The sequence below is a fragment of the Helobdella robusta genome (genome assembly GCF_000326865.2).
Source record: "Helobdella robusta unplaced genomic scaffold HELROscaffold_21, whole genome shotgun sequence".
NCBI lineage: Eukaryota > Metazoa > Annelida > Clitellata > Rhynchobdellida > Glossiphoniidae > Helobdella > Helobdella robusta.
The window spans coordinates 2,475,229-2,499,891 of record NW_008704124.1 but is presented as its reverse complement, the minus strand read 5'-3'; the positions used below and the strand labels follow the sequence as shown (position 1 = coordinate 2,499,891).

The window sequence follows — 24,663 nt, the reverse complement described above, 5'->3', positions numbered from 1 at the left end:
TGCGGCGGTATGCATCCGGCAACCAAACTATTTTATTCTGTTTTATACACATATGTACATAGGTTTTATATATATACTGTACAAACAATGTGGTCAGAAATACTGTTGCTGGAATTTGCAAGTCATTTTTTTCCAAATATACTTTACTTTTACTGTAAGCAAGAGTGACATCTGATTAACGACACCTATTTATTATAATTTATACGTAAAACCTTTTTTAAAAGTATTCCGATAACGATTATTGTTGACTTGGGCGAATTTAATTGAAATATAGAACTTGCGTAGATCTGGAAGCAATTAAAAATAATGTGTTAAGCATTGATTGAATATACAATTTTCAACTTTTTTTTAATCTTTAGGAATCCTTTTACTTCACGGGACCCTAGCTTAAGAAAGCTTTTGAGCCTGTGGTGTATACGCCACTTAATATTTATGGTCACTATAACAAACCTTCTATTTCGGAACGCAATTTTATCAAAATAAGAGTAATCAAATTTGATATTAGAGCTTAGAAAACGATAAACTGGCTAAATCCCAGTGATCTGCTTCTCAAACTACCTTGATCCAGTTACATAGATATCATAAATTGTATCCACGCCCTCTTTTAAACAAGTAAAGCTTTAGGAAACCCTGGGTGACCTAAATTATGAGATTTGTCAAGGGGGGGAAGCAAAGATCAGTTTGCCGCCCCTTCTCACCACAAAACAATTGTTATTATACTACCGTAAGCCATTGTTTAAATAACCCACCACAAGCCTGCTATTTAAATGTTTTAATTTTTATAAAAACATTGATATACTATATGTTAATACATAAAAAAATATATAACATTAAAAAACAATTATAATGCAATTACATTAATTGTAAATTGAAAAGCTTTGTATTGCAACGTTTCAAAGAATTGTTTTGTATAGCACATAAAATAAATTTTTTTAGCCGTCTTAACTGCAAATGTAACGATTATATTATAAAAATTAATCAGGGAATTTCATTTGTGTTCAATTGGTATTATACACGGATTAATAGTTTTTCCTGTTCTATTGTAGTTCATGTAGTTTTTGATGATTTTGAGTTTACTAAAACTTCGTTCTTCAGGTGACACTGTGACAGCGTGAGAAAAAAAGCGTTGTTGCCTTCTTCCAATTTATTTTTAAAAATGAGACTTAACATTTGTTTTGATGTGGCTTTTTCAAATTTTTGTCAATTGCATGTGATTTACAAAAAGCTCACAATGAGTTCTGGATTTAGGAAAGCTTTCTGAACAACAAAATAACTTCCGTCGTGAAATGGCTTTAATTGATGTCAAGATAAATGAAATGGCTAACAAAGTTACTGAATTTGGTCAGTCGAAAATGTTGAAATTCGTTTAGTCAATTCAAAAAGTTCAACTGACACCAAATTAAATGCAATGACTGACAAAATTACTGAAGTAGACAGGTCGGTTAACAATGTTGCCCCGATAATCAATAATGTTGAAATTAGTTTAAAAAATAGTTATGCTGATACTGTTAAAGGAATGATTAAAAAAGAAATTAAATTAAATGCGGTGACACTGAGCAAATGCTGTTCAATCTATAAGATTTGAATTGGTTGTCCATCTAAACTGTTAGGAATGGTAAAAGCCTCCATGAGCGTTGCGCAATTTGAAGGATCTGTTTTTGGATCGTTTCCCATAAGCAGTGGAGTGAAACAAGGATGTGTTTTGGCGCCAACACTCTTTGGTATCTTCTTTTCTGTAGTCCTTGCTACTGTTTTCGATACCACGAAAGATGGAGTATACATCTACTGTAGGTCTGATGGTAAATTATTTATTCTTGGCTCGATTTAAAACTAAAACAAAAAGAAAACGCATTCTTGTTAGAGAGCTGTTGTTTGCAGATGCTGCTGCTCTAGTATCTCACCCATCGGAGGGACTGCAAAATCTCATTGATGCCTTGATTAATGCATGTCGAAAATTTGGGCTTTCCATAAGACTTTCTAAAACTGAAATACTTGCCCAAGGTAGAAACGAATTACCGGTAATCAACATAATAATAATGTCATTTTATATAGCGCCATGGCAAGCGACTGAGGCGCATTATCATTATTACAACAAACACACGGTGCATAAATACATGTGAATCAACGCATTACACACTTTTGCATGTGAAAGGCGGGGATCTTTTTTGCATTCGAACCCGGACACTGCATCAACAATGCCAGGTACCATACTCTTAATGTGGTAATCAATTTACGTATCTTGGGTCAACATTCACAAGCAACTTAAATCTGAACAATGAACTTTCAAGACGAATTGCAAAGGCCTCAGGAGTCATGGCAAAACATTCAAACCATGTTTGGGAAAATACCAAACTCACTACAGCTAACAAAATACTTGTCTACAGCACGTGTATTTTGAGTACCTTGCTCTATAGTAGAGCATAAATTGAATAGTTTTCACATGCGCTGTCTACGACGCATTATTCGCATCGCATGGAAAAATTGTGTGTCAAATCAGGAAGAGTTAAAAAAGCCAATACTTATTTTTGCAAAAGATAACAACCGATGGTTTGTGCGGAAGTTCTCCCAAAACTGCTACATGACACTCTGCAGGATGGTAAAACTGTGATGTTTTTAGCATCGGCAGTTATATAAGGGAGAAGGTTTTGAGCATATTTACAAAAATTTATACTAGTGTTGATTTAGTTGAAGACCAAAAATTCAGAAATAAAGTCAGTAAAAATTAAACACAACAAAAAATCTAACATTTTTTCACAACATAAGCAAATGCATACAAAAACTAAATAATTTTTCGCTTCGAGTTCTTTGAACACAGGCTAAATAAAAGTGCTACCACGCAAGAAATAACAACCAAATAAGTTACAGTAAAAACAAGTTCGTAGTGCTTGTCCAATCCAATAGGGACATAGAAAATAAATTCATCGGAAGTCTGAAAAACAAAACAATGTAAAAATTTAAAAATTAGCAGATTGTAATTATCTAGAATAATAAGTTATAATTATAAAAACAAAATTCTAAACATTAACTTTGCTGTGGAAGTGAAAAAATTGTGCATCGTTTACATTTTATGCTACAAATCGGGATATATATATATATATATATATATATATATATATATATATATATATATATATATATACACACAATGCACGTACAAACTGTCGCTATAAAGAATCACATAAAAAATAATAAAAGATAAAATTAAGCTAAATTAAGATGTAGCTGCACTGAAATTCCGATACCGACATACGATGATTGAAATAACATTTAGCAACGTGAAAAAAATTTTTTACTTTATTGCATTCCACAGGCATCCAACCGCAATTAGTTGTTAAGTCTTCGTAGCAAGGCAAAGCGACCGAAGAAACTGTAACAATTTTATGCATCTAAATTAAACTTTAAAAATTTTGTGAATAATAAAAATTAGATAGTCGTTGGTGACTAAGGCGTGTGCAAAGAAATGTTGAAGCGGTTTTGCACTGATCAGGCTCGATCACCTCCTGCAAAGCACATCCCACTTGCCAAGCACCGTGCATAACATGCAAACATATTAACGAACCAAACTGTAGTGTTCTTTACAGAGACTATAAACGTTACAGTATCAGAGCATGTTCGGAGTTAGTTAACTTCCTGTTTAACTTTTCGATTTTTCTAACAGTTGATCGTAAATCATTCTCAAATTTCTTTAATTCAAAACCAAAATTTTTGTTTATTTTATACACGATAGAACAAAAAAGCTTTTTTTCGGTATTCGTATACCATCTTCGGAGTTCAAAATAATATGTTGTGAATGTGCCCAGATGTTCAAATATATATATATATATATATATATATATCATATCATATCATATCATACCTAGCCTATCATATTTACAATTTCGAAGTCAACTTAAAACTTATTTATTTGCACAATGAATGTCAGTCTTATTTGTCTATGATTTAGTAGCGCTTTTGAGATTCAACAATAAAAAAGCGCTGTATATAAATTTCCGTAATAATAATATATATATATATATATATATATATATATATTTGCCAGATAGGTCTATTTCTGCAATTCAATCCATTCAGAATAGAGCAGCCAAATTGATTGTTGGAGGTCTCAAATTTAACCACGTTACTTCATAGTTGAAGTGGTTCTCCGCCGGAATCGTCAGAAGAACCTCTGCTGCTGAACCTCGCAGAGCCAGTATCAGTGCTGTTGCTCGTTCTTTTCCGTTCCAACAGTTACTAGTTGCCGCTGCTTCGAACTGGGTTTTATAAACGTTCCAGGACATCTCTCCGTCAAATGCTAGTACCTTCAAAGTTCTTCCGGATGCGTGATCTAACGGCATGGCCATTTTTTTTGGATTGCTCCAATTCTCGCTTCAATTTGTCTATCTTGTGATCTACCTCAACGGTCTGACGATCAAGTTTCTGCTCGATCATTTCTATTCTTGTTGACTGTTCTTCAATCTGTTCTGCCACTTCCAATTTTACGTGTTTTAGCTGGTCCTTGATCTGTTTTAACTCCTCTGCCTGTCGTTCGGACTGTTCCTTGATCTGTTGTTTTAACTCTTCTGTCTGTCGTTCGGACTGTCGTTCGGACTGTTCTTTGATCTGTTTCATTTCAGTTGACATAGTAAGCAGAAGTTCCATCATTTTAGCGGTTGTAAACGTGCCTGTGCTAATTTCATTGTCTTCGTCAGCACCATCAAACTTAAATTCGTCTGGTTCTTACCTTCGTCAATGAGAGCTTCTCTCAGACGTGCTACTAGTACTTCTTTGTTGCCACTTGTGACAAGGCTTCGTTTCTGTAGTTCTTCTCGTAGCTGAACTACGTTCAAACCACACAGTTTTGACATCGTGTTCTTTTTCTATGAGTAGTAATTCGCTGGTCGAAGATCCCACTTCTGACACCAATGTTATAATACTCGCTGTCGTAACCGATTTACGATGCGACGGGTTCGAATCTTCGATTGAATAAAATACTCCAAACAGTTATTAGTTATTAAACTTTATTTACAGAAGAAATAAACTAATCGTTTATTTCTAGCAAATTCAAATTAACACAACAATTAACTTTTAAATTGTTCAAAATCTATCGTTATGACAAATCAAATATCGCTTTAAATAATTCACCGGATCGCTATTCACAAAATCGCTATTTACAAAATCACGAATTTCACTAATCGCTAATCTTCTTGCGACATGCGCTTATATACTCTTCGCAAGCGTCGTTTCTAGATTCTTCTAGATGGTCCGATTCTAGCATATTCTAGAATGTTCTAGTACGTTTGGTAGCACGGTTATAACAATGTGTATAAGAAACTGACAATTATATATATGACAATTATATGTATATGAAACTGACAATTATATATCATATTTTGAAAAGGTGGCTGTGCTTGATAAGTCTCAAAGACTCCTCACAGCCATCCCGTGCCCTTGATTTTTTCATCAAATTTTGTGGCCAAATAAAATATTGTTATTGTTGTTGTTGTTTGTAAAGATGGTATAGAAATACCGAAAAAAGCTTTTTTGTTCTATCAAGCATAAAATAAACAAAAATTTTGGTTTTGAACTCAAAAAACTTGAAAATGACTTACGATCAACCATTAGAAAAATCAACAAGTTAAATTGGAAGTTAACTAACGCCGAACATGCTGTGATTTTCATCAATAATTGCATTTTTGACAGTCTCTATCCGTTATATATATATATATATATATATATATATATATATATATACTAATTTCATACTAAACCCTTCTCATACTTTTTCTCATACTAAACCCTTCTTCCTAGCAAAAAAATTTTACCACTCAACTTGTTCTGTCTTTACTACTCTGCTTTATTCGTTTTTAAATTTATCAACAATCTTCTCCCACCTCACTTTATCAACTTCTACACGTCAAGTAACTCCGTTCAATCTACAACCACTAGACACACCCCTCTCTTCTATATCTACAAAACTCGCCTCAAATTAATCCAGACAAGCATAAAAATAACAGGTCCTAAAATTTGGACAGAACTTGTACCTCCCCATATAAGAGCCATACATAAACCTACAACATTTCAAGTCAAAATTCCGTGCTTTTTTATTGACACTGGATCTCGACTCCACCATCTAATACTATTTTAAGAATACGTTAGAACAAATGATGCGGATGAATGGTCTTTATGAATGGTTAAACATTTATGTGTTTATATATGTACTGAGCGAACATTTACATAGTTATATGTCTATATATGTATGACACGAACATTTACTTATTTATCTTCAATTATCTTTCTGCTTCAGTTATTTTCCTTATTTTATTTCATTAACTATTCATGTATCTACCAGCGGTGGCCACCACAATACAAACAGTCTTATTCGGTCTCCGCATATTCAACTTCATAACTTTTATTCACTTATTTGATATGTTGTTGATTATAAATAAAACTTTGAAATGAATGAAATGAAATATATATATATATATATATATATATATATATATATATATATATATATAGAGAGAGAGAGAGAGAGAGAGAGAGAGAGAGAAAATTTTAACAAAAATTAGACTAAAAAATTATATAAAAGTTTATAGAAATAAATATTGGTACTGAAACACCTACAAGAGTGATATAATGACCTGTTTTTCTTATTGGTCACAAACTTACCTATTCGCAGTAAAAGAAACTTAACAAATATTTACATGCAGAGAATAAAATCACATGAATTGATACAAGCAACCGAACGAAAAAAAGTTAAACATTAACCAGATGTATCCAGAACAAAGACTTGAGGATGAGGCAGAATTATTTTTCTATATGGTTCATTATTATATGGCAAATGATATCTAACGTGTATTGGCAAAGAGAATGTGACCTTTTGCAAACTGTCATCCTTATATGTCTTATTGAATATCATTATTTCAAAGTCCTCTGAATGACTATTTGACTTTTCCATGTCTATTGAAATCGGTAAATGAACCTAAAAAAAATAAACTAATTAAAAATAGCCATTACTAAAAAGTGTTACTAAATTGCCTTTTGTTCATCTGACTGAAACATAGAATTCATTTGGTATGGATCAACGTAGAAACTTGATGATATGTTTTGAAGCAATAAAACATTCAAAGGTTCATCAACATCAAATCTCAAGTCAAATGTAATAGTTCTTTATAAACAAAATAATTAAATTAATTACAATGCAAAATCATTTTTATATGTTAAAAATCATTTACCAAAATCATTGGTCAAAAAAATTATCTGAAACAGATTGCCATGTAAAAATGATTTACTTATTTCTGAAACATAAGGTTTATCATACTACAGAATACCAGTCCATATTATCATTATGCAAGCACTGAACATGATTTGGTCTCATTTGTGACAAAGAAAGATTAACTTTAACCTTCTTTTAACTTAATTTCAAACATTAAACCTTAAACAATAATTTCATAAGTATCTGGCATCCTCATTATTGCTTTTTCCCAACAAATTCACCGTTTGTTGCTATTTTGTTGCTATTTTGCAAGAATTAGAAATGAATCCTATAACATTCAATTAAATAATTACTTTTATTCAAATGCAAAAATTTTGTTAATACCCACAGATTCCTTTTAAAAAACGTTGGATCGCCAGGTTTATATACATAAGCGGCGTAATGGCGTAACAGTTAAGTGTCTGGCACTGTAATTGCAATGACTAGATTCGATTGTAAAAGGGTCCCCGCATATCACATGCCGATTGTGTTATGCCTGTGTATTGTAGGTCCAAGCAGCCTTGATGAGCATTTATACAACTGCTTTAAAATTTATTCATTGTGTATGTGTACAAAAATAGAATTAATAAAACAAAGCCAGTTAATAAGAATTGTTAAATTTAATTTCTCAATCAAATTTCAAATAGAATTATAATAAAAGCGAAAAGTTTTGCTAACCTGTGAAAACCATTTGTTTCCTTTAAAAAGGTGTCCATGTAACAAAAACTATATGCATCATTATATAAAGAAATAAACACCAATAAACCACGTATAATGAAAAATTTCATCTCTGCAATCTCCCACTCTCTCTTTCGCCCTGTAAAATTTTATTATCATCAATTGAAAAGTATAAGATATTTAATTTACCAGAAACAAATATTTAATAAATTAAAAAGGGTAATTAATTTTAAATATGATGACCTAAGAATGGAGAACAGATGCAATATTATATGAAAAAAAAACTTTTATGAACTCTGGTTTTGTCGAAATGGCTTTTGATTATTTTGTAAAGTCACTTCAAAAAAAGATTACTGCTTTTTATAAGCGAGATGTGTGTGATGCATAATTTTTTTCATATTTGTGTGCGATGTGTGTACCTCTGAAAATTTGAAAGCGATTAAATTTTCAGAAGGAGTGACCGAAATTTTCACGGAGGAGCCAAGATTTGCGGTTGTGTGGCTGACGTGTTGACGTCTTTTTTTGCTTATCACGTTCAATTTTTGGTCGGTTTTACACATAAAACGGTCCTTTTTCTGACTTTTATTAAAAAACTGCTCCTTCGTTGTAAACCAACGACCCAATTGTTATTCATTGACAGTACAATTACGTAAAAAGCAGTTAAGCGCGGCAACATTTAGAAAAGATTAGGAGAACTGAACTGAAACCAAAAATTTTGTTTTGTCAGTCGAACTGAAACCGAACACCGAAACCTAAAAAATAACGAGGGCCTGCATAATTAAGCTAAAGTTAAAATGAACCTGAAACCAACGAATATAAACAAAAAAAAACTCGAGATGCTGAAAAAAGTAAGAGCTGCGCCGAACTTCTATAAACCACTTATATAACATTTATTATGGTCTACGACTTTCAAAGATACTAAAATCAATCTAATCAAATAGAAACGACAGAGTCGAAAAGCCCCCAATCGATTTTTAACATTTCATTTAAAAATATTAATGGGTCGTTCGCTAGAAATTCCTTCACACGACTAGTGTAGTTTTGTCTGGCCTAATCAGCGACCTTAAAATCAATCTGATCGGATGGGAACTGCAGGGCGAAAGTGTTCTCTAATTGATTTCCAGCATTTCATTTCAATTCATTTTACAAAATGTATAGGTCGTTCCCCAGTAATTTGTTTACACCACCTGTGTAGCTTTAAATGGCCTATCTAATCAATCTTTCTGGATGAACACTGAAGATCCGAAATACCCCCAACTGTTTTTCAACATTTTATTTTAATTCGGATAAAATATTAACACGTCGTTCCACAAAATTCCTTTGGTAAAAAAAATCAGTTGGGGGAATTTTGATTCTGTAGTCCCCATTCGGTAAAACTGATTTTAAAGTCTTTGAACAGGCCATAAAAATTACATAAATATATGAAAAAATTTCAGGAAAACGATCTAATATTTCAAAACATTTTAAAATTGAACGTTGAAAAGCAGTGGATGGCGTTTTGAGTCAGTAGTATCTGATTATTGTACAATTACAACGAACCATTGGTATATATATAAATTAGTAAACAATTTGTATATCATTGGTCCAATAATAAATATTTACTTAATATATATATATATGTATATAATATACTATAGGTATATAAGAAATATCTTTTATTATATATATGTATTAATGCATACACTCATACAGTATCATGATTGTAAATGTTAATAGTAATACATATGAAACTCATACATACATTACATACATATTATATAAATAAGATAACCATAATAGTTGTGTCAATAATATAATCATTATTAATGATTAATCATTAATAATGTGTTAATAAAATAAAGTGTATGTTTAATTAACACTACTAGATCACTCTCCGTCACCATTCCTATTCAACATGCATTTTTAAACTATTCAGGCAATTCATGGTTTTCAACAGGATCAAGATATTGGTAAAACGGGAAATGGGTACTCCTATGGTATGATCCATGTTTACAAACAATCATAATGTACATTTAATAAATTAACTCCTCCCACTTTGAATTATCTAGCGCTTGATTATTTATTTATATCAAATTTAAAATAATTTAATTTGGTAAGTTTTTATAGATCATTACTTGTCAAATAGTTGAAATAGTGAACATTAAATAAAAAAAAGTTAAAATATGAGTAAATTTCTGATTTGATAACAATCAATGGCTTATTCAGTGGTTAACAGGGTTAGGGTTAGGACCTCCCTTTTTAACAAAATTTTCAATCATTTCACAAATATGGAGTGGTTAAAATTTTTAAACATTTTTGTTAAAAATGGAGGCCCTAACCCTAACCCTGTTAACCACTCCATAAACCATTGATATTTGACATTGACAAATAATGATCTAAAAAACTTACCTAAGAATTAACTTGTATTAAAATCAAGTGCTAGATAATTCAAAATCTCGTCTAGGGGTCTAGTGGCCGAGTGGTTAGCGTGTCTGTCTACCACTCCCACGATTCGGGTTCGAATTCTGCAGTTTCTACAGGTTCATCCGGGTAGCCGACTCCCGGTCAACCCAGCCGTCCATCCTTTCGAGGCTGGTAAATGGGTAGACGACATAAGTTGTCGCATGTTGGCCGGCAAGGTGGCTCAGTGGTTCAAATGTGCACTGAGTCAAACATCTCAATGGCTATCATATACTTATCGTATATGATGCGGTGCTTGCATGTGCACATAAAATACATGTGTACGTCGTGTGAACAGGATAAAACAGCCTTTGTGGCGAAAGATGGCTGCTTCATATTATTGGTTGAAGATATGAAGAACATAATAAATAAATAATAATATATCTGTAACATTGTAAGTGGTTCTGCATATGTCAGAGCTGCAATAATAAAGACTAATAAAAAAAAAATCTCACGTTTTACCCAAGATATTTAAATAAATAAAAAAAGATATTGTAGTCAGTCGATGAATCAACACAAGGATTTTGATTTATTTTTACTTTACTTTACAATTTACATACAGTGTAAATTTTACACTACTTTATATTTATATTTCATTTTCATAGTTGAAAACAGATCTGTTAATAAAAAATTTTAAAAATGACTTACGCAGCAATAAAAAAACAGATCTGTTAATAAAAAATTTTAAAAATGACTTACGCAGCAATAAAAAAAATTATAAATACCAAAAATTTAATACAAATAGAAATTTTATAAAAGGTTAAAAACAAAAAAGTTTTACAGAAAATAGACATAAATGAAATGTAAAATTAAATAAACAATTACGGCCGTGAAGCTAGCAACAGTCAGCAACTACGACTACAAAGGCGAGCCGGAGGATGGCCCACCGGGGTGGACATAGAAAGATGGGTACCAGCATCAAACGTCAGTAGTATGCCATTAATATAATCAACGTGTAAGGTCGAATAATTGCTTATTTTGTTAAAAAATAAAAATTAGTATTTTTAAATTTTTGATTTTAGTTATTGGGCATGCTAATCGCACTGCGAATTCGACGTTCAAACGCTAAAAGGTGTGAGAAGCGTACACCAAATTCGACGTTTTCTTTTCTTTTCTTTTTTATTATTCTTTAAAAATCAGGATCTGACAGACGCAGAAACGGTAACAACATGCAAGGCAGTGAAACAAAATTAAACAAATAAGTGAGAAAATAAATACAAAAAGTGAGGAAGAGAAATGATAAAACATGAAAGATAAAATATGTTAGAATAAAATAAATAATAATAAAACAAATAAAAGAAAAGTAATTGACGATGGAATATAAAATGAAGTAACGGCAAATTGATAGAATAGATGATGACTTAGTGGGTTAGTGAGGTGATCGATAGATAAGGATAGGCCTGTGTGTGAAAAAGTTTAATGAGTATTAATATATTTGGTGACTTATTAATAGACTAAATGATGACTTAGTGAGGTGATCGATAAAAGTGAGGTGATCAATAAGTAAAAACTAGTTCAGTAATGATGAAGTTTTCTTAAGTGCTAATATGTTTGAGGTGTCTTGTGATGAAGGTCTTTTCCTGGTAGGTAGATTGGGCGACGACTTGATATTTATGTTTGCGCTGACGAAGGTTGTGTATTGTAGTTTTGATTGGTGGTAGTAGAGGATGGATGACGTGGTTGTTGTTATTTTCTATTTTCTTGAACAGCCTTGAATCGAGTGTGTTGAATATCTGAGTGATGGTAGGATATGATGCAGGTAGGTAGTTGAAGCGAATTAATTTTTTGATGAGAGATTGTAGCTGCTGAAGTTGTTGTTGCGTGGCAAAACTAGACCAGGAGGGAGCTGCATATTTGATGCGTGAGATGATGAGTGATTCGGTGATGTCGAATAATTTGACGCCTCTGAGACCATGTGAACGGAGTGTTTTGAGTGCGTGAAATGTTTGAAAGCCTTTTGTGATGATGTAATTGATATGAGGTGCTATATTGAGTGTGGAGGTGAATATGATGCCTAATATTTTTAGTTGATTTGTGCGAGTGATTGATGGGTGTTCAGGAGGTAATGTTATTTTTTTACGGCTATTGTGAATGATGAGTTCAAATGATTTATTGAGATTAAGTGAAAGATTGCATCGTTTAGACCATGTAGTTAATGAGTCGAGCTCTGATTGGATGGTGTTTGAGCTAGATGATGGGGTGATAAGGTAGGTGTCGTCAGCGTATTTGATGATTTGATTTGAGCTATGGAAAGTATTGAGAGTAGAAGAGTCTTGATGATGAAGGTAGATGGGCCAAGGACAGAACCTTGAACTACGCTAGAGTTAATAGGTAGAGTAGATAAAAGAGTAGAGCTAAAAAGAGTAGAATGACTCCTATTAGATAGGAAATTAATTATGATATTGTAAATGTTGTCAGGTAATGGAAGAGAGGCTAACTTAATTGAAAGTGAGAAGTGATTGAGAGTGTCAAAAGCTTTAGAGAAATCAAGAGCAATAAGATGAACATAATTATTATTTTTAAGGAAAGATGTTATTGTGGAAGTAAGAGAGAGGATAGCGGATGTAGATGAGCCTGTTGGTCGAAATGCGAACTGGTCTTGTAATAGTGGTTTGATGGATGTATGGTTGAAACATGGATAGATGAATGACCTAACGATGAATTGGATGGATTGTGCTGGATTTCCATTGTGATGGGATGAATGAATGAATTAAGCAGTGATTGTAGAGTGAACATAAGGTGCTGGAGATGAATGGAGCGATGATTTGTAGAAACCATGCTGGTAGACCGTCTGGACATGTACCGGATGGGCAAGCCTTCGTTAGCATGTGCAAGACGGAGTATGGTGTAAATTGTTGGTGTTGATGACTATTGATTGCAGTAGCTTTTGTTGGTGGAATTTTGTAGGACTGGTCGGTTGACATGGAAGCAAAGTGGGCGTTGAGTGTGTTGGCATCAATATGCTGCACGGTTGATGTGTTGAGTGATTTCTCCGAGCCTCTAATCTTGTTGACTTGTTCCCACATGGCTTTGCTTCCACGCTTACTATTAGTGAATGTTTTTGAATTGAAGTTTATAATGAGTTTATTGATATATTTGGTGATCGCTGCGGCTTTGAGGGTGGATCCTAATCTCATGAGTTTATTTTTTTGGCGAAGTAAAAATTTGATGAATGGGCTGATAAATGGAGGATCTGATGATCTAAGCGTGATGTTTGATGCTGGGTAGTACCTACTGTAAGTTGAATTAATGATTTTATAGAATTTATCAAAACAATGTTGCAAAAAATTGGCAATAGAGTTTGCTGAGATCATATTATTGTTAATATTGTTATTATTATTATTATCATTGGCACTAATGTTAATATTATTTATATTGTTACAATTATTATCACTATTACTATTATTAATATTATTATTATTATTACAATTATTATCATTATTACGATTATTAATATGGTAAATATTATTATTATCAAGATTAATTGTATTATTGTTAGAAATTTCTAGCGAAGAATGGTCGGTGTTGGTGATGTTGAAGTCGAATATATTATTGAAGTTGATGTTGTTGAGATATTGAAAGCAGGCGATACTCTGCGAAATGAGATGAATTGTCTAGTGGTGTTGTTTCTTGATGTTGAGTTAGTTGGTGGAGGTGGAGGAGCAGCAACCACCCCAAGATGATGTGTTGAAACATGCGGCCTGTAAGTGAAAGTGATATCCAGGTTTACATTAATCCCATATATTCTGTCAAGGTTGTGACCTTGGTGGGTGGGACCCCAGAATATAGGGTGTAGACCTGTTTGAAGGATGGAATAATGGTCGAGTTGATTGAAGTCAACCCCAATGATGAGTTTTGAGTCGCTCCCCAGCGCAGTGTTAGAGAGTTCATTGATATAACACATCATGGTGGAGACTTCATTTGATAGATGATAGATGGCACAGATGATGTATGGTTCACTGTCAATAATGCACTTGAGACAAAGGGTTTCCAGTGTATCATTGACAGCATGAGGTGGAACGATGTGAATTTGAGATGAGATGGATGACTTCAAATAGATGACAACGCCACCTCCACGCCGCCTGCCAGGGCGGTCTTTTCTGAAGGGTGTGTAGCCATCTATTGCGATCAAACCATCAGGGTGATCTGGCCTAAGCCATGACTCGGTGATGGTAATTAACATGTATATTGCGCAGTGCAACCACTACCATTGTCAATTTTAACAGATTAATAAACCTCTTTTAACATTGAAAAAACGGAAAACCATTTGAGAAGGTTTAAATTACGTCTCGTCGCTCTAGTTTTGCATTTCATTTGCTGAGACTTCGCTCGCTATCCAAATGAACAGGCATAGACAATATAGCTAAAATCATGCAGCACAAACGCCTGCATAATAAACTAGTTTTGTTCTTTTGTAATCAATAAATATTTCTATTTTCATTACATTTCAATTTTTAGCTTCAAATATCTAATCAATTGATCGATCGATCGATCGATCGAACAATCGATCAATCTACTTCTTAAGCGTCTTTTCCTCAATGCAAATAACAGTGTTCCTCAATGAATTTTGCAAACATGTCGGTCTTGAGATCTGCTCTGAAATTTGTGAGCGTGAAGAAGTCGAGAAAGAGGAGGAGAGTTCAAGAAAAAAAAGACCAGAAAAAGCAAAAGCAGATTTAGTGTAAATGTTTAACAGGAATTTTAAAAAAGTGAAAACAAATAAATGAATAAATATTGCAAACAGCTCCATCAAAATTCTGATTTATGACAAAAAGTGTATTATTCATATCCTTATTACTATCTAAAAGCTGGTTTTATTAACTTCATCAATTTCAGGATTGTAGATGTTGGTTTGGTTATATTTTGCTGCTTCGAATATGTTGCAAGTAGTTTAAAAATGAGTTTTCAAGAAAATTATCAATTTCAAATTATGTTGTAATTTTGTATTTTAAGTATAATATTAGATTTAAAATTTAACAAAATTACATAAAAAATTTTGAAAACATCTTGAATTCAATATGTTTTTAGAATTATAAAATATTCAATTGCACAAATGGTTTTATAATCAAAATAAATTCAATTTGCAGGTCATAAAAAAACTTCAAAAATTTAAGTTTTTTGTTTCAAAATTGTTATAAATTAATAAATTTCTTTCCATTCACTCCACGATAACATTCATTCCCATAAAAAAAACAAGTGTATAAAATTAGTGAGAAAAAAGAACATTAGATGTAACTTCATAATTTAAATGAGTGTATCTCAATACAATATTTATCGCAATACTGTATTGACCTTTTAATTTAAATAATAACACCACTTTTAAATGAATAACAACAGGTCATTTTGAACATTCTGGAAAGTGTTAACAAATCTCATTCGAAGGTCGTTAATTTTTCTTGTTGTTTTTTGCCGCTTTCTGAAAAGTTATATGTTATAATTAATAGATTATTAAATGTTTTACAAGAAATAATACAACTTATCCAAGAAATTTTACACGTCCAAAATATTTTACAACATTTTCAAAATATTTTACAACATTTATTATTAAACATATTTCGTTTGTCTTAGTGTTAGAAATTTACAAACTCTGAGTTATGTGGTTAACAAATGTAAAATATTTTGAAGGTGTAGTAAAAAATACAAATATTTTTATAAACATTATAAACGGTTTTTCCGTCTAGTAAATAATTTAGTACCGATAATTGTATCAATAATATTCATGGATATATATAATTTATATAATATATTATATATTATATATATTAATATATATCCATGATAATATTAAATTTCATTGCCAATGTCGGTTTAAGTAGTGCTGATGTTATCGGTTCATCAGTATTTTTGGTACGTGGTTTGATTACCGCCCATTGGCTAATTTGCATGCGTTGCCATATTAACCGCATCAACGCAAAAAAAGAATTTTTAAATTATAAATCACTAACGATGGCTGACTCTCCCTTGAAAGTTTCTACTTTTTTATTGACGGTTGTTTTCCCATCTGGTGTTGTTATTGTTTCGATGGTGGTTCTGGTCATGACTGCATCAGCTCCCGTTCCTTTTGTGGCCTCCTGTATTTCCCTCTTCACTTTGTTTCCTCCCATTGCAACGGGATCACTTTTATAGGCTGCTTGTCCAGGTTAAATAAAAAAAATTCAATTATATAAAAATTGATAGAAAAGAGATTTTTTTCGTGTAATTAATGCTGTTGAACTACACAAAATTAAACACTCATTTATTGATTGAGATTTTTTGATTGACTTTAAATTAATTGACCGACCAAATGACCGAAAAAATGAATAACCAACCGGCCGACCGAACGAAAGACTGACTTGACTGACTGGCTGGCTTACTAACCGACTGGTCGATTAACTTACTTGGCATATTAATAGATTGATTTTTAATTGGTCAGCAAATTGCTCAAAGTTATTGTAAAGACTGTTTATATTATAAAATTAGGTAAATTTTATTTTATGAAAGATGAAAAGTATCTCCATGGATATATATATATGTATATATATATATATATATATATATCCATGAGTATCTCTTTCAGATAATAATACTACGCCACCTTGTTTTGCGATCATAAGAAACCATATGGAAAGTAGTGGAGTTGCTTTTATAATAATCATGTTAAAGATTTTAGATGTAAACTCTTTTCTTAATACTTGTTAATATTAATAAGATAGATAGTGAAGTAAAATGCTGCCGCACTTTTAACTTCACAATTTATTCTTTAAATTATACTTTCTATTGATATTACCATAACGTATTTTCTCCATTATAAACTTTGCTGCATGTGCAAGCTTGATCATATGCCTTATGCATTCAATATAATTGGTGGAGGGCACCTGGGAATAAAGATTGATTGTCGATTGACGCGAGCTAAAGTAATGACTTAGTATTGTTCAATTCCTGTGTGTAATTCAGTGCATTAGACAATATACGTAAAGTAAAAATAATTTATTGAACCGTGGGAGAACATGGAAGAGATCTTGCCATCGGTGGGAGGAAGTACATTCATCGCATACTCCCCGACAAAGTTACCTGCCGGAAAATAGTTTGCCACCACCTATTTCAACGTGAAATTTTTAAATTAGTTATTTTAACATAAATGAAATTAAGTTTTACAAATCTAATTTAAACGTTTAAAAAATATTCAAGTTGCGATAAATAATTTATTAACAATTTTGACGTTAGCCGAAAACAAAAGCTATCTTTTTGCATTGACGATTCTATACAATTATCGTGATAGATGATATTACTTACGTTACTGTTTTTTGGCATTTTAGTTATTTAATACGTTATAGAAACATTTTGTTTATGCCATAAACTTAACATGTGCTAACCAGCCATTTGCCTTCTTTTGTTTGAGCTCTTCCCAAACCCATCTCCAAGCTTCCTTTCCAGACTAACTGCGTAAAATGTCCTGGTTTGTTCGTGAAAATATATTTTTTTACATTTTATAAAATTTTCAGTCCATTATTTAATTTTTAGAAGCGTGTGTAAGATTTAATTGCTTAACGTTGAAATAAAATAACAAAAAGTGTTTAAATGATGGCCGTTTAATGGCAAACCTGTTTTTGGACCGCTGTGAGTCTTAAAACTGTAATTTGAAATTTCTAAATACCACTGATCGACAGCCTGGTAACCTTTTAACAAAATTTTGTAAATAAATTTTCCAACTTCATTAAGAACTTTTAAACTAACAAATAAATTATTAATAAATTAATTTTAAATAATTTTCCACAATCTTTTTACCACTGTATTCCGACATGTCACTGCTGTATCGCATTGCAATGTTTTCGCCCATATTTGTGTTCTTGTAGATAGGACTAGGATTGTGACTCATTGTGTCAGTTTTTGCAAGATGTTCGGCCCAAGCCTGAGATACTTTCGATATCTCTTTATTCAACTTCAACGCTACAGCTCCGTGACGTTTCCTGTAGGCATTGGAAGCCTCCAGAACCTCCTCCGTAAATTTGTTCATATTCGGTTTGACTGGCGCCTCATTCTGTAAAAATTTGTTTTTAATCTGTAACGAATTACTATTTCTTAGATAAAATTAATGCACCGGTTAAACATTTTTTCTGAAGCCAAGCTTCGTTTTATGAAATTGTTAAAATTATGTTTTTTTTTATTTTCAGAACATTTTGTGACGTTGTATGGATAAGTTTTCTGAAATTATTTAATTCAAAGACAATTTTTTTTAGAAATTTATATATATTATATATAGATATATATATATATATATATATATACAATTATACATATACATATAATTTTACTATTTTTGAATACTATTAAAGGGCGCCATATAAGTTTTCTGATGATGATGATTATAATAAATTTTATAGAAATAATTTAAATGTGCGCTTCTTTTTAAAAACTAAATTATTTTCAAATTTAATTTTGAAAAATGCTATATATAGATTAATTATTATTTCCAAATTTTATATGTTATATGAGTAATAATTTGTCGACCTGCTGATGCAAGTACGGCCGGCCCGACCAGCACAAGTACACCATCTCTAAATCTTTTCACCGTAAAATTTATTCACTGTAAAATCGAACTTAGGCAAACTATCTTTGATATGTGAATTTAAAAACAAGATGTACAATTATTTCAAGATTGTTATTTAGTCAGCCAGTCATCGACCACTGAAGTATTGATTATTCACGCGAATTTGTACAACAGTACCTATACCACGTTTTAAATGTACTTGAAAACTAAATTTCATGGCCAAATGTGCAAATGATGCATTGAAGCTATTTAACTTTAAAATATTTTTTTATTTTACTGTTTCAATTCTATAATTTTTTTTATATAAAATAAGAAAAAATTTATTCTGTCTTCGAAATTCGGTTTGTTTCATAAAATTATTTTTTCGATTTAACATTTTGGCAAACCTAGCTCACCAATTTTTTAGTCGTTTTACTAGAGATATCAAAAACAAAGTTTGGCATAATTGGATGAATTAAAATTCACTATGATGAGCCGATTTAAAAATTGTTTCATTGTCAGCAATCATATTTCTTTTTCCTAACTTTCTGGCACAAAAACTTGGAACTTCATAGACGAGTTTTATTAGTTCAATACCGTGTTTCCTCGAATATAAGACAGGGTCTTATATTAATTTTTTCCCAAAAATTGCCCTAGGTCTTATATTCGAGGGAGGGCTTATATTATTATGCCAATTTTTTCGACATCATTTATTTTTCCCAAATACAATAATATTTTATTCAAATACAATAAGATCATCATCTTCTGGGATATCATCATTTTCTTCCAGATCAAGGCCTTGAATTCCAGCCAATATTTCATTTGACTCCAGCTCCTTCAGTATCATAGGTCCCAATCTATCGTGTTTTGCGATGTAGCTCGCTTCAAATGGCGATGTTTTGTCCAAGTACCCTGCTTTCAGAGCCTTTGCAACACAGCCATCAGTGACTTTGCCCCATGCATTCCTTACCCAAGAGACTACCTCCTGCAGATTAGGCTTCACAAAGTTGTTATTTTTGTTCCTTGACATCCTATTCTTAATATAATCATTGATTTCAAGTCTGAGGTAATCCTTGAAAGGCTTGTTTATTGCAATGTCCAAGGTCTGGAGGTAAGCAGTCATCCCTGCTGGGATCATAACCTGATCAACCCTTCTTTCTGCCAAGAAGTTTTTCATATCCTTTGCACGATGAGTGCTTGCAGAGTCCCAAATGAGGAGACCTCGTTGACTTCCTCTTAAAACAAGTGGCAGCATAAGTTCCACCCATTTTCTTATTACATTCTGCGTACTCCATGCCTTTTCTGATTCCAAGACATAAACTCCTCCCTGGCATTCAATCTTTTCTTTCTTTCCTTTGGTAATAAGAAGTGGAGCAGCTTTCTTCTCATCCAGACGAATTGCCAAAATGCAGGTGACGCGTGCACTTTCATATCCAGTTGATGGTACATAAATTGATGAAGCTCCTCTGAAGTCGACTGTCTTTTGAGTGTCCTGACCCATGTAAACAGCAGTCTCATCCATAGCAATCATGTTGGAAAGCTGATACTTTGAAAAATCCAAACCATCCATGAAAGACTTGAACATGAGAGCTCTCTTGACAGCTTCTTTATCCTCAAGCTTGAACAGTGTTGTTGATCTTCGTAGTGAGAGTTCATACTGCTGAAGGAAGCGATCCAGCCAACATTTTGAAGCTTTGAACTCCTCAGGAGGGATGTCAAGTGTAGGAGCCATCTCGAGAGCAAAAGCTTGAATCTCAGCTCTGCGCACAACCATACGGTTTTCTCTCTTCTCAGCAATCCAGTCAAAGATGATGTCTTCTAACTCTGGAAAGAATGGACGATTTCCAGAGCCACATTTTCTTTTTTTTGCCTGCCCATCTTCAACCTTTTGATTGAGATCATCATACTGTGCTCGCCATTTCCTAACCATTCGTACATCCAACTTCTTCTCTTTGCAAAATGCAGTAATATTTTGATCTCTGCATTCTTCCACAATTCCTTTTTTGTATTCGACAGAGTAACTTTTCCTCTTGCCACTCATCTTAAATATGGGCAAAATGTTACAAAATAGTTTATTTGAATAGAAAAAACAACCCTTACTTTGACAGCTTTGTAACCTCAGGATATGCTTGAAGGAGGAAAAACAGTTCGAAAAACGAAAAATCCTCGAAAAACGAAAAATCTTGCAGCAGTTGACGTTTCCGGTGTGGTTTTGACAGAAGTTTTTGTTGTTGTCAGCTGATTCATACTAGAAATTATAATCGAGGGAGGACTTATATTCGAGAGAGGGCTTATATTAGAAAAATAGACAAAAAACGTGCTAGGTCTTATATTTGAGGGATGTCTTATATATGAGGAAACACGGTAGATCTTCAAATTTTAGTTGGTAATGCAATTTATAATGTGTGTGTTTTTGTTGTTATTGTCGTCGTTACTAGTGCTGCTGCTGTTGTTGTTGTTGTTGCTGCTGTTGTTGTTGTTGTTAAAGTTTTTGATATTTTTTGTGCAAATGTTATTTATGTTGAGAGATGCCAAGCGAAAAATTCTACGCTACAATTTCGCTTGAGAAAACAAAACATTTCGGTGAAAATTACCCTGTACTTTTTGGAGAGCATTTCAGCGTGGGTGTTGTACCTTTTCATTTTTATTCTTGTAGTTTTGTTACAGTTTTGTTTTAATGTTTGTACGAAAAATGAAATATGAAGTCGCAGTAGTCTTTACTCTACTGTAGATGGTGTAGAGCTGATGAAGAACAAAGAGGTCACCACACGTTTGGAAAGTTTATTCCGATGACGGCGCGGGAAATAGATGAGAATTGATCAAAATTTTGTATAATAAAATGAATCGGAATGAAATAATAATTTTTTGATGTTTCAAAGGCTCATATGTATTACCACAAATTACGCTAAGCTTCTTCGACGAAGTAAAAAAAAATAATCACATAACCCTAACTAATATACATTTCCAAACGAGGAAGTGCAGACCAAAAACAGTAACTTAATTGCATTGTAACAGGATCATTACGAAAAAATTATCGCCGTTAATATTGTTCGCCTGTTTTATCATTTATTCTATCTTACAACTAAGTACATCGTTGGACAATTGCTACACATTTAAAAAATGTTTTTACAGCACAAATTATTTCTACACTTTTACGCATTGAGTTAATATATTAATTGAAACTGATAACGTAACATAACAAGCACATGCATAACAGATATGATAGAAACTGAAAACGGATAGCGTAGCAGTATAAAAAGTGACAGACAATAAACGCATGACGCAGCATAACATGCAACTAACAGGTAACATAACGTAACAAAGAGCGAAACATTTAATATTAGACATAACAGGTAACAAAATATGCGAGATATTTAAAAAACAAATAACTCATAATAGGCAGTTGAACAGGTAAAAAAACAATTGACAGCACAATAAGTAACAAAACAGCTGACGCAGAACTGACCCCTCTACTGCTGACTTCCGGAGAGTTTCCAAAGCAGCAACAGAACATCGTGACAGCTTTCTTGTTAATTTATTATTCAACTTAAATTTTAAAATTATATTTTTTAGTTTAAATGTTTTCAGTTCTTATTTTATGAGAATAAAAGTGTCATTAAACATGGGTTTGTTTTGATTCAATTTCGCACAAACAATGACTTTTATTGTGAAGGTAAGTTACAAGTTGCATACATGTGTAGATCGTGTAGCCGATTTATTATAAGTGTAAACAGTACTTGATATACACTTCTGAATGAGCCGAGCCATGCTAATTATTTATTATATTGTCATACTTGAGTCTTCTCATAATAATGCATCAATGCATGCGTCGTTCGCTGGTAACGTGCGGGCAGACACATCCTCTTCATCAGCATCATCGGCGTGTGTTTGTTCGCTTCGTTCGTAGAAAACATGTTGTTAATAAAATGTTAACATTGAAACTATTGCACGCAAATTTTTTGTTGAATGTCGATTCTGCCGGCAACACATGGCTAACATTTTTCTCTTCTGCTTGTTTTATAATATTGTAATGAGACTGAGGAATCATCATCATCATCATGTTATCATCATCGTCGTCATCATCGTCGTCGTTGTTTGCTGTTATTATAAATTTTTATTATTATATACTGAAAAGTGCTTAGCAAGTGACCTGATATGTTGTACATGTGCAGTGCCGGATCTAGACAACTTTGACGGGGGGGGGCCAAAAATTTGAAAATGTTTAAAATTTTACGGGGGGAACAAAATCTTTACAGGGTGGCCAAAATTTGTGGTAGTGTGACTTTTTGATTTATCACGTTCAAACGTTCAATTTTTGGCCAATTTTACACTTTTTCTGACTGATTTAAAAACTGCTCAAAACGGGGGGAGGCAGTGCTTCCCCCAAATCCGCCACTGTACATGCACATTTGTTTCACAAATCAAACAGAGCTTCAAATACTTCCTTCATTCATTTAGGAAGGTTGATGGTTCAGTTTTTGATTCAGTTTCATTTAAGAGTTAGCTAACATCGCAGCCCTTTAATGAACTCGAGGAAGAGAAAGTGGACTCAAAAGATCGAAAAACTTTCCTAAACGCCAGACAATACTTATAAATACAAAATAATACCCATCAACATCATATAATGCTTCTAAATATTAGTACGAACTTACATATAAGATATAAACACAAAACACCAGAAAGTTCCAAACAATACGTGCAAAAACTAGATGCACTTGAGACAAAGGGTTTCCAGTGTATCATTGACAGCATGAGGTGGAACGATGTGAATTTGAGATGAGATGGATGACTTCAAATAGATGACAACGCCACCTCCACGCCGCCTGCCAGGGCGGTCTTTTCTGAAGGGTGTGTAGCCATCTATTGCGATCAAACCATCAGGGTGATCTGGCCTAAGCCATGACTCGGTGATGGTAATTAACATGTATATTGCGCAGTGCAACCACTACCATTGTCAATTTTAACAGATTAATAAACCTCTTTTAACATTGAAAAAACGGAAAACCATTTGAGAAGGTTTAAATTACGTCTCGTCGCTCTAGTTTTGCATTTCATTTGCTGAGACTTCGCTCGCTATCCAAATGAACAGGCATAGACAATATAGCTAAAATCATGCAGCACAAACGCCTGCATAATAAACTAGTTTTGTTCTTTTGTAATCAATAAATATTTCTATTTTCATTACATTTCAATTTTTAGCTTCAAATATCTAATCAATTGATCGATCGATCGATCGATCGAACAATCGATCAATCTACTTCTTAAGCGTCTTTTCCTCAATGCAAATAACAGTGTTCCTCAATGAATTTTGCAAACATGTCGGTCTTGAGATCTGCTCTGAAATTTGTGAGCGTGAAGAAGTCGAGAAAGAGGAGGAGAGTTCAAGAAAAAAAAGACCAGAAAAAGCAAAAGCAGATTTAGTGTAAATGTTTAACAGGAATTTTAAAAAAGTGAAAACAAATAAATGAATAAATATTGCAAACAGCTCCATCAAAATTCTGATTTATGACAAAAAGTGTATTATTCATATCCTTATTACTATCTAAAAGCTGGTTTTATTAACTTCATCAATTTCAGGATTGTAGATGTTGGTTTGGTTATATTTTGCTGCTTCGAATATGTTGCAAGTAGTTTAAAAATGAGTTTTCAAGAAAATTATCAATTTCAAATTATGTTGTAATTTTGTATTTTAAGTATAATATTAGATTTAAAATTTAACAAAATTACATAAAAAATTTTGAAAACATCTTGAATTCAATATGTTTTTAGAATTATAAAATATTCAATTGCACAAATGGTTTTATAA

General features: G+C 32.6%; 5 protein-coding genes across 5 annotated transcripts; 1 reads left to right on the top strand and 4 right to left on the bottom strand.

Moving 5' to 3' along the window:
* Positions 1 to 1,286: 1,286 nt before the first annotated feature.
* HELRODRAFT_171770 (hypothetical protein) lies at positions 1,287 to 2,424 on the top strand (the record flags this gene model as incomplete). Its single annotated transcript, XM_009018445.1, has 5 exons — positions 1,287 to 1,341; positions 1,611 to 1,791; positions 1,844 to 2,018; positions 2,153 to 2,202; positions 2,289 to 2,424. 5 exons carry the CDS (start codon positions 1,287 to 1,289, stop codon positions 2,422 to 2,424), a joined length of 597 nt encoding a protein of 198 aa, XP_009016693.1.
* A 1,860-nt stretch (positions 2,425 to 4,284) lies between these two features.
* On the bottom strand, positions 4,285 to 4,844 carry HELRODRAFT_171769 (hypothetical protein; the record flags this gene model as incomplete). The annotated part of the gene is made up of 2 exons (XM_009018444.1): positions 4,285 to 4,715; positions 4,775 to 4,844. The coding sequence occupies 2 exons, from the start codon at positions 4,842 to 4,844 to the stop codon at positions 4,285 to 4,287; spliced, it is 501 nt and encodes a 166-aa protein (XP_009016692.1).
* A 7,042-nt stretch (positions 4,845 to 11,886) lies between these two features.
* HELRODRAFT_171768 (hypothetical protein) lies at positions 11,887 to 13,488 on the bottom strand (the record flags this gene model as incomplete). Its single annotated transcript, XM_009018443.1, has 2 exons — positions 11,887 to 12,305; positions 13,155 to 13,488. 2 exons carry the CDS (start codon positions 13,486 to 13,488, stop codon positions 11,887 to 11,889), a joined length of 753 nt encoding a protein of 250 aa, XP_009016691.1.
* Positions 13,489 to 13,856: 368 nt separating this feature from the next.
* Positions 13,857 to 18,883, bottom strand: HELRODRAFT_171767 (hypothetical protein; the record flags this gene model as incomplete). Its single annotated transcript, XM_009018442.1, has 7 exons — positions 13,857 to 14,555; positions 16,297 to 16,478; positions 17,327 to 17,426; positions 17,704 to 17,783; positions 17,932 to 18,006; positions 18,116 to 18,368; positions 18,839 to 18,883. 7 exons carry the CDS (start codon positions 18,881 to 18,883, stop codon positions 13,857 to 13,859), a joined length of 1,434 nt encoding a protein of 477 aa, XP_009016690.1.
* Positions 18,884 to 19,593: 710 nt separating this feature from the next.
* On the bottom strand, positions 19,594 to 21,499 carry HELRODRAFT_171766 (hypothetical protein; the record flags this gene model as incomplete). The annotated part of the gene is made up of 2 exons (XM_009018441.1): positions 19,594 to 20,184; positions 21,452 to 21,499. The coding sequence occupies 2 exons, from the start codon at positions 21,497 to 21,499 to the stop codon at positions 19,594 to 19,596; spliced, it is 639 nt and encodes a 212-aa protein (XP_009016689.1).
* Positions 21,500 to 24,663: the final 3,164 nt, after the last annotated feature.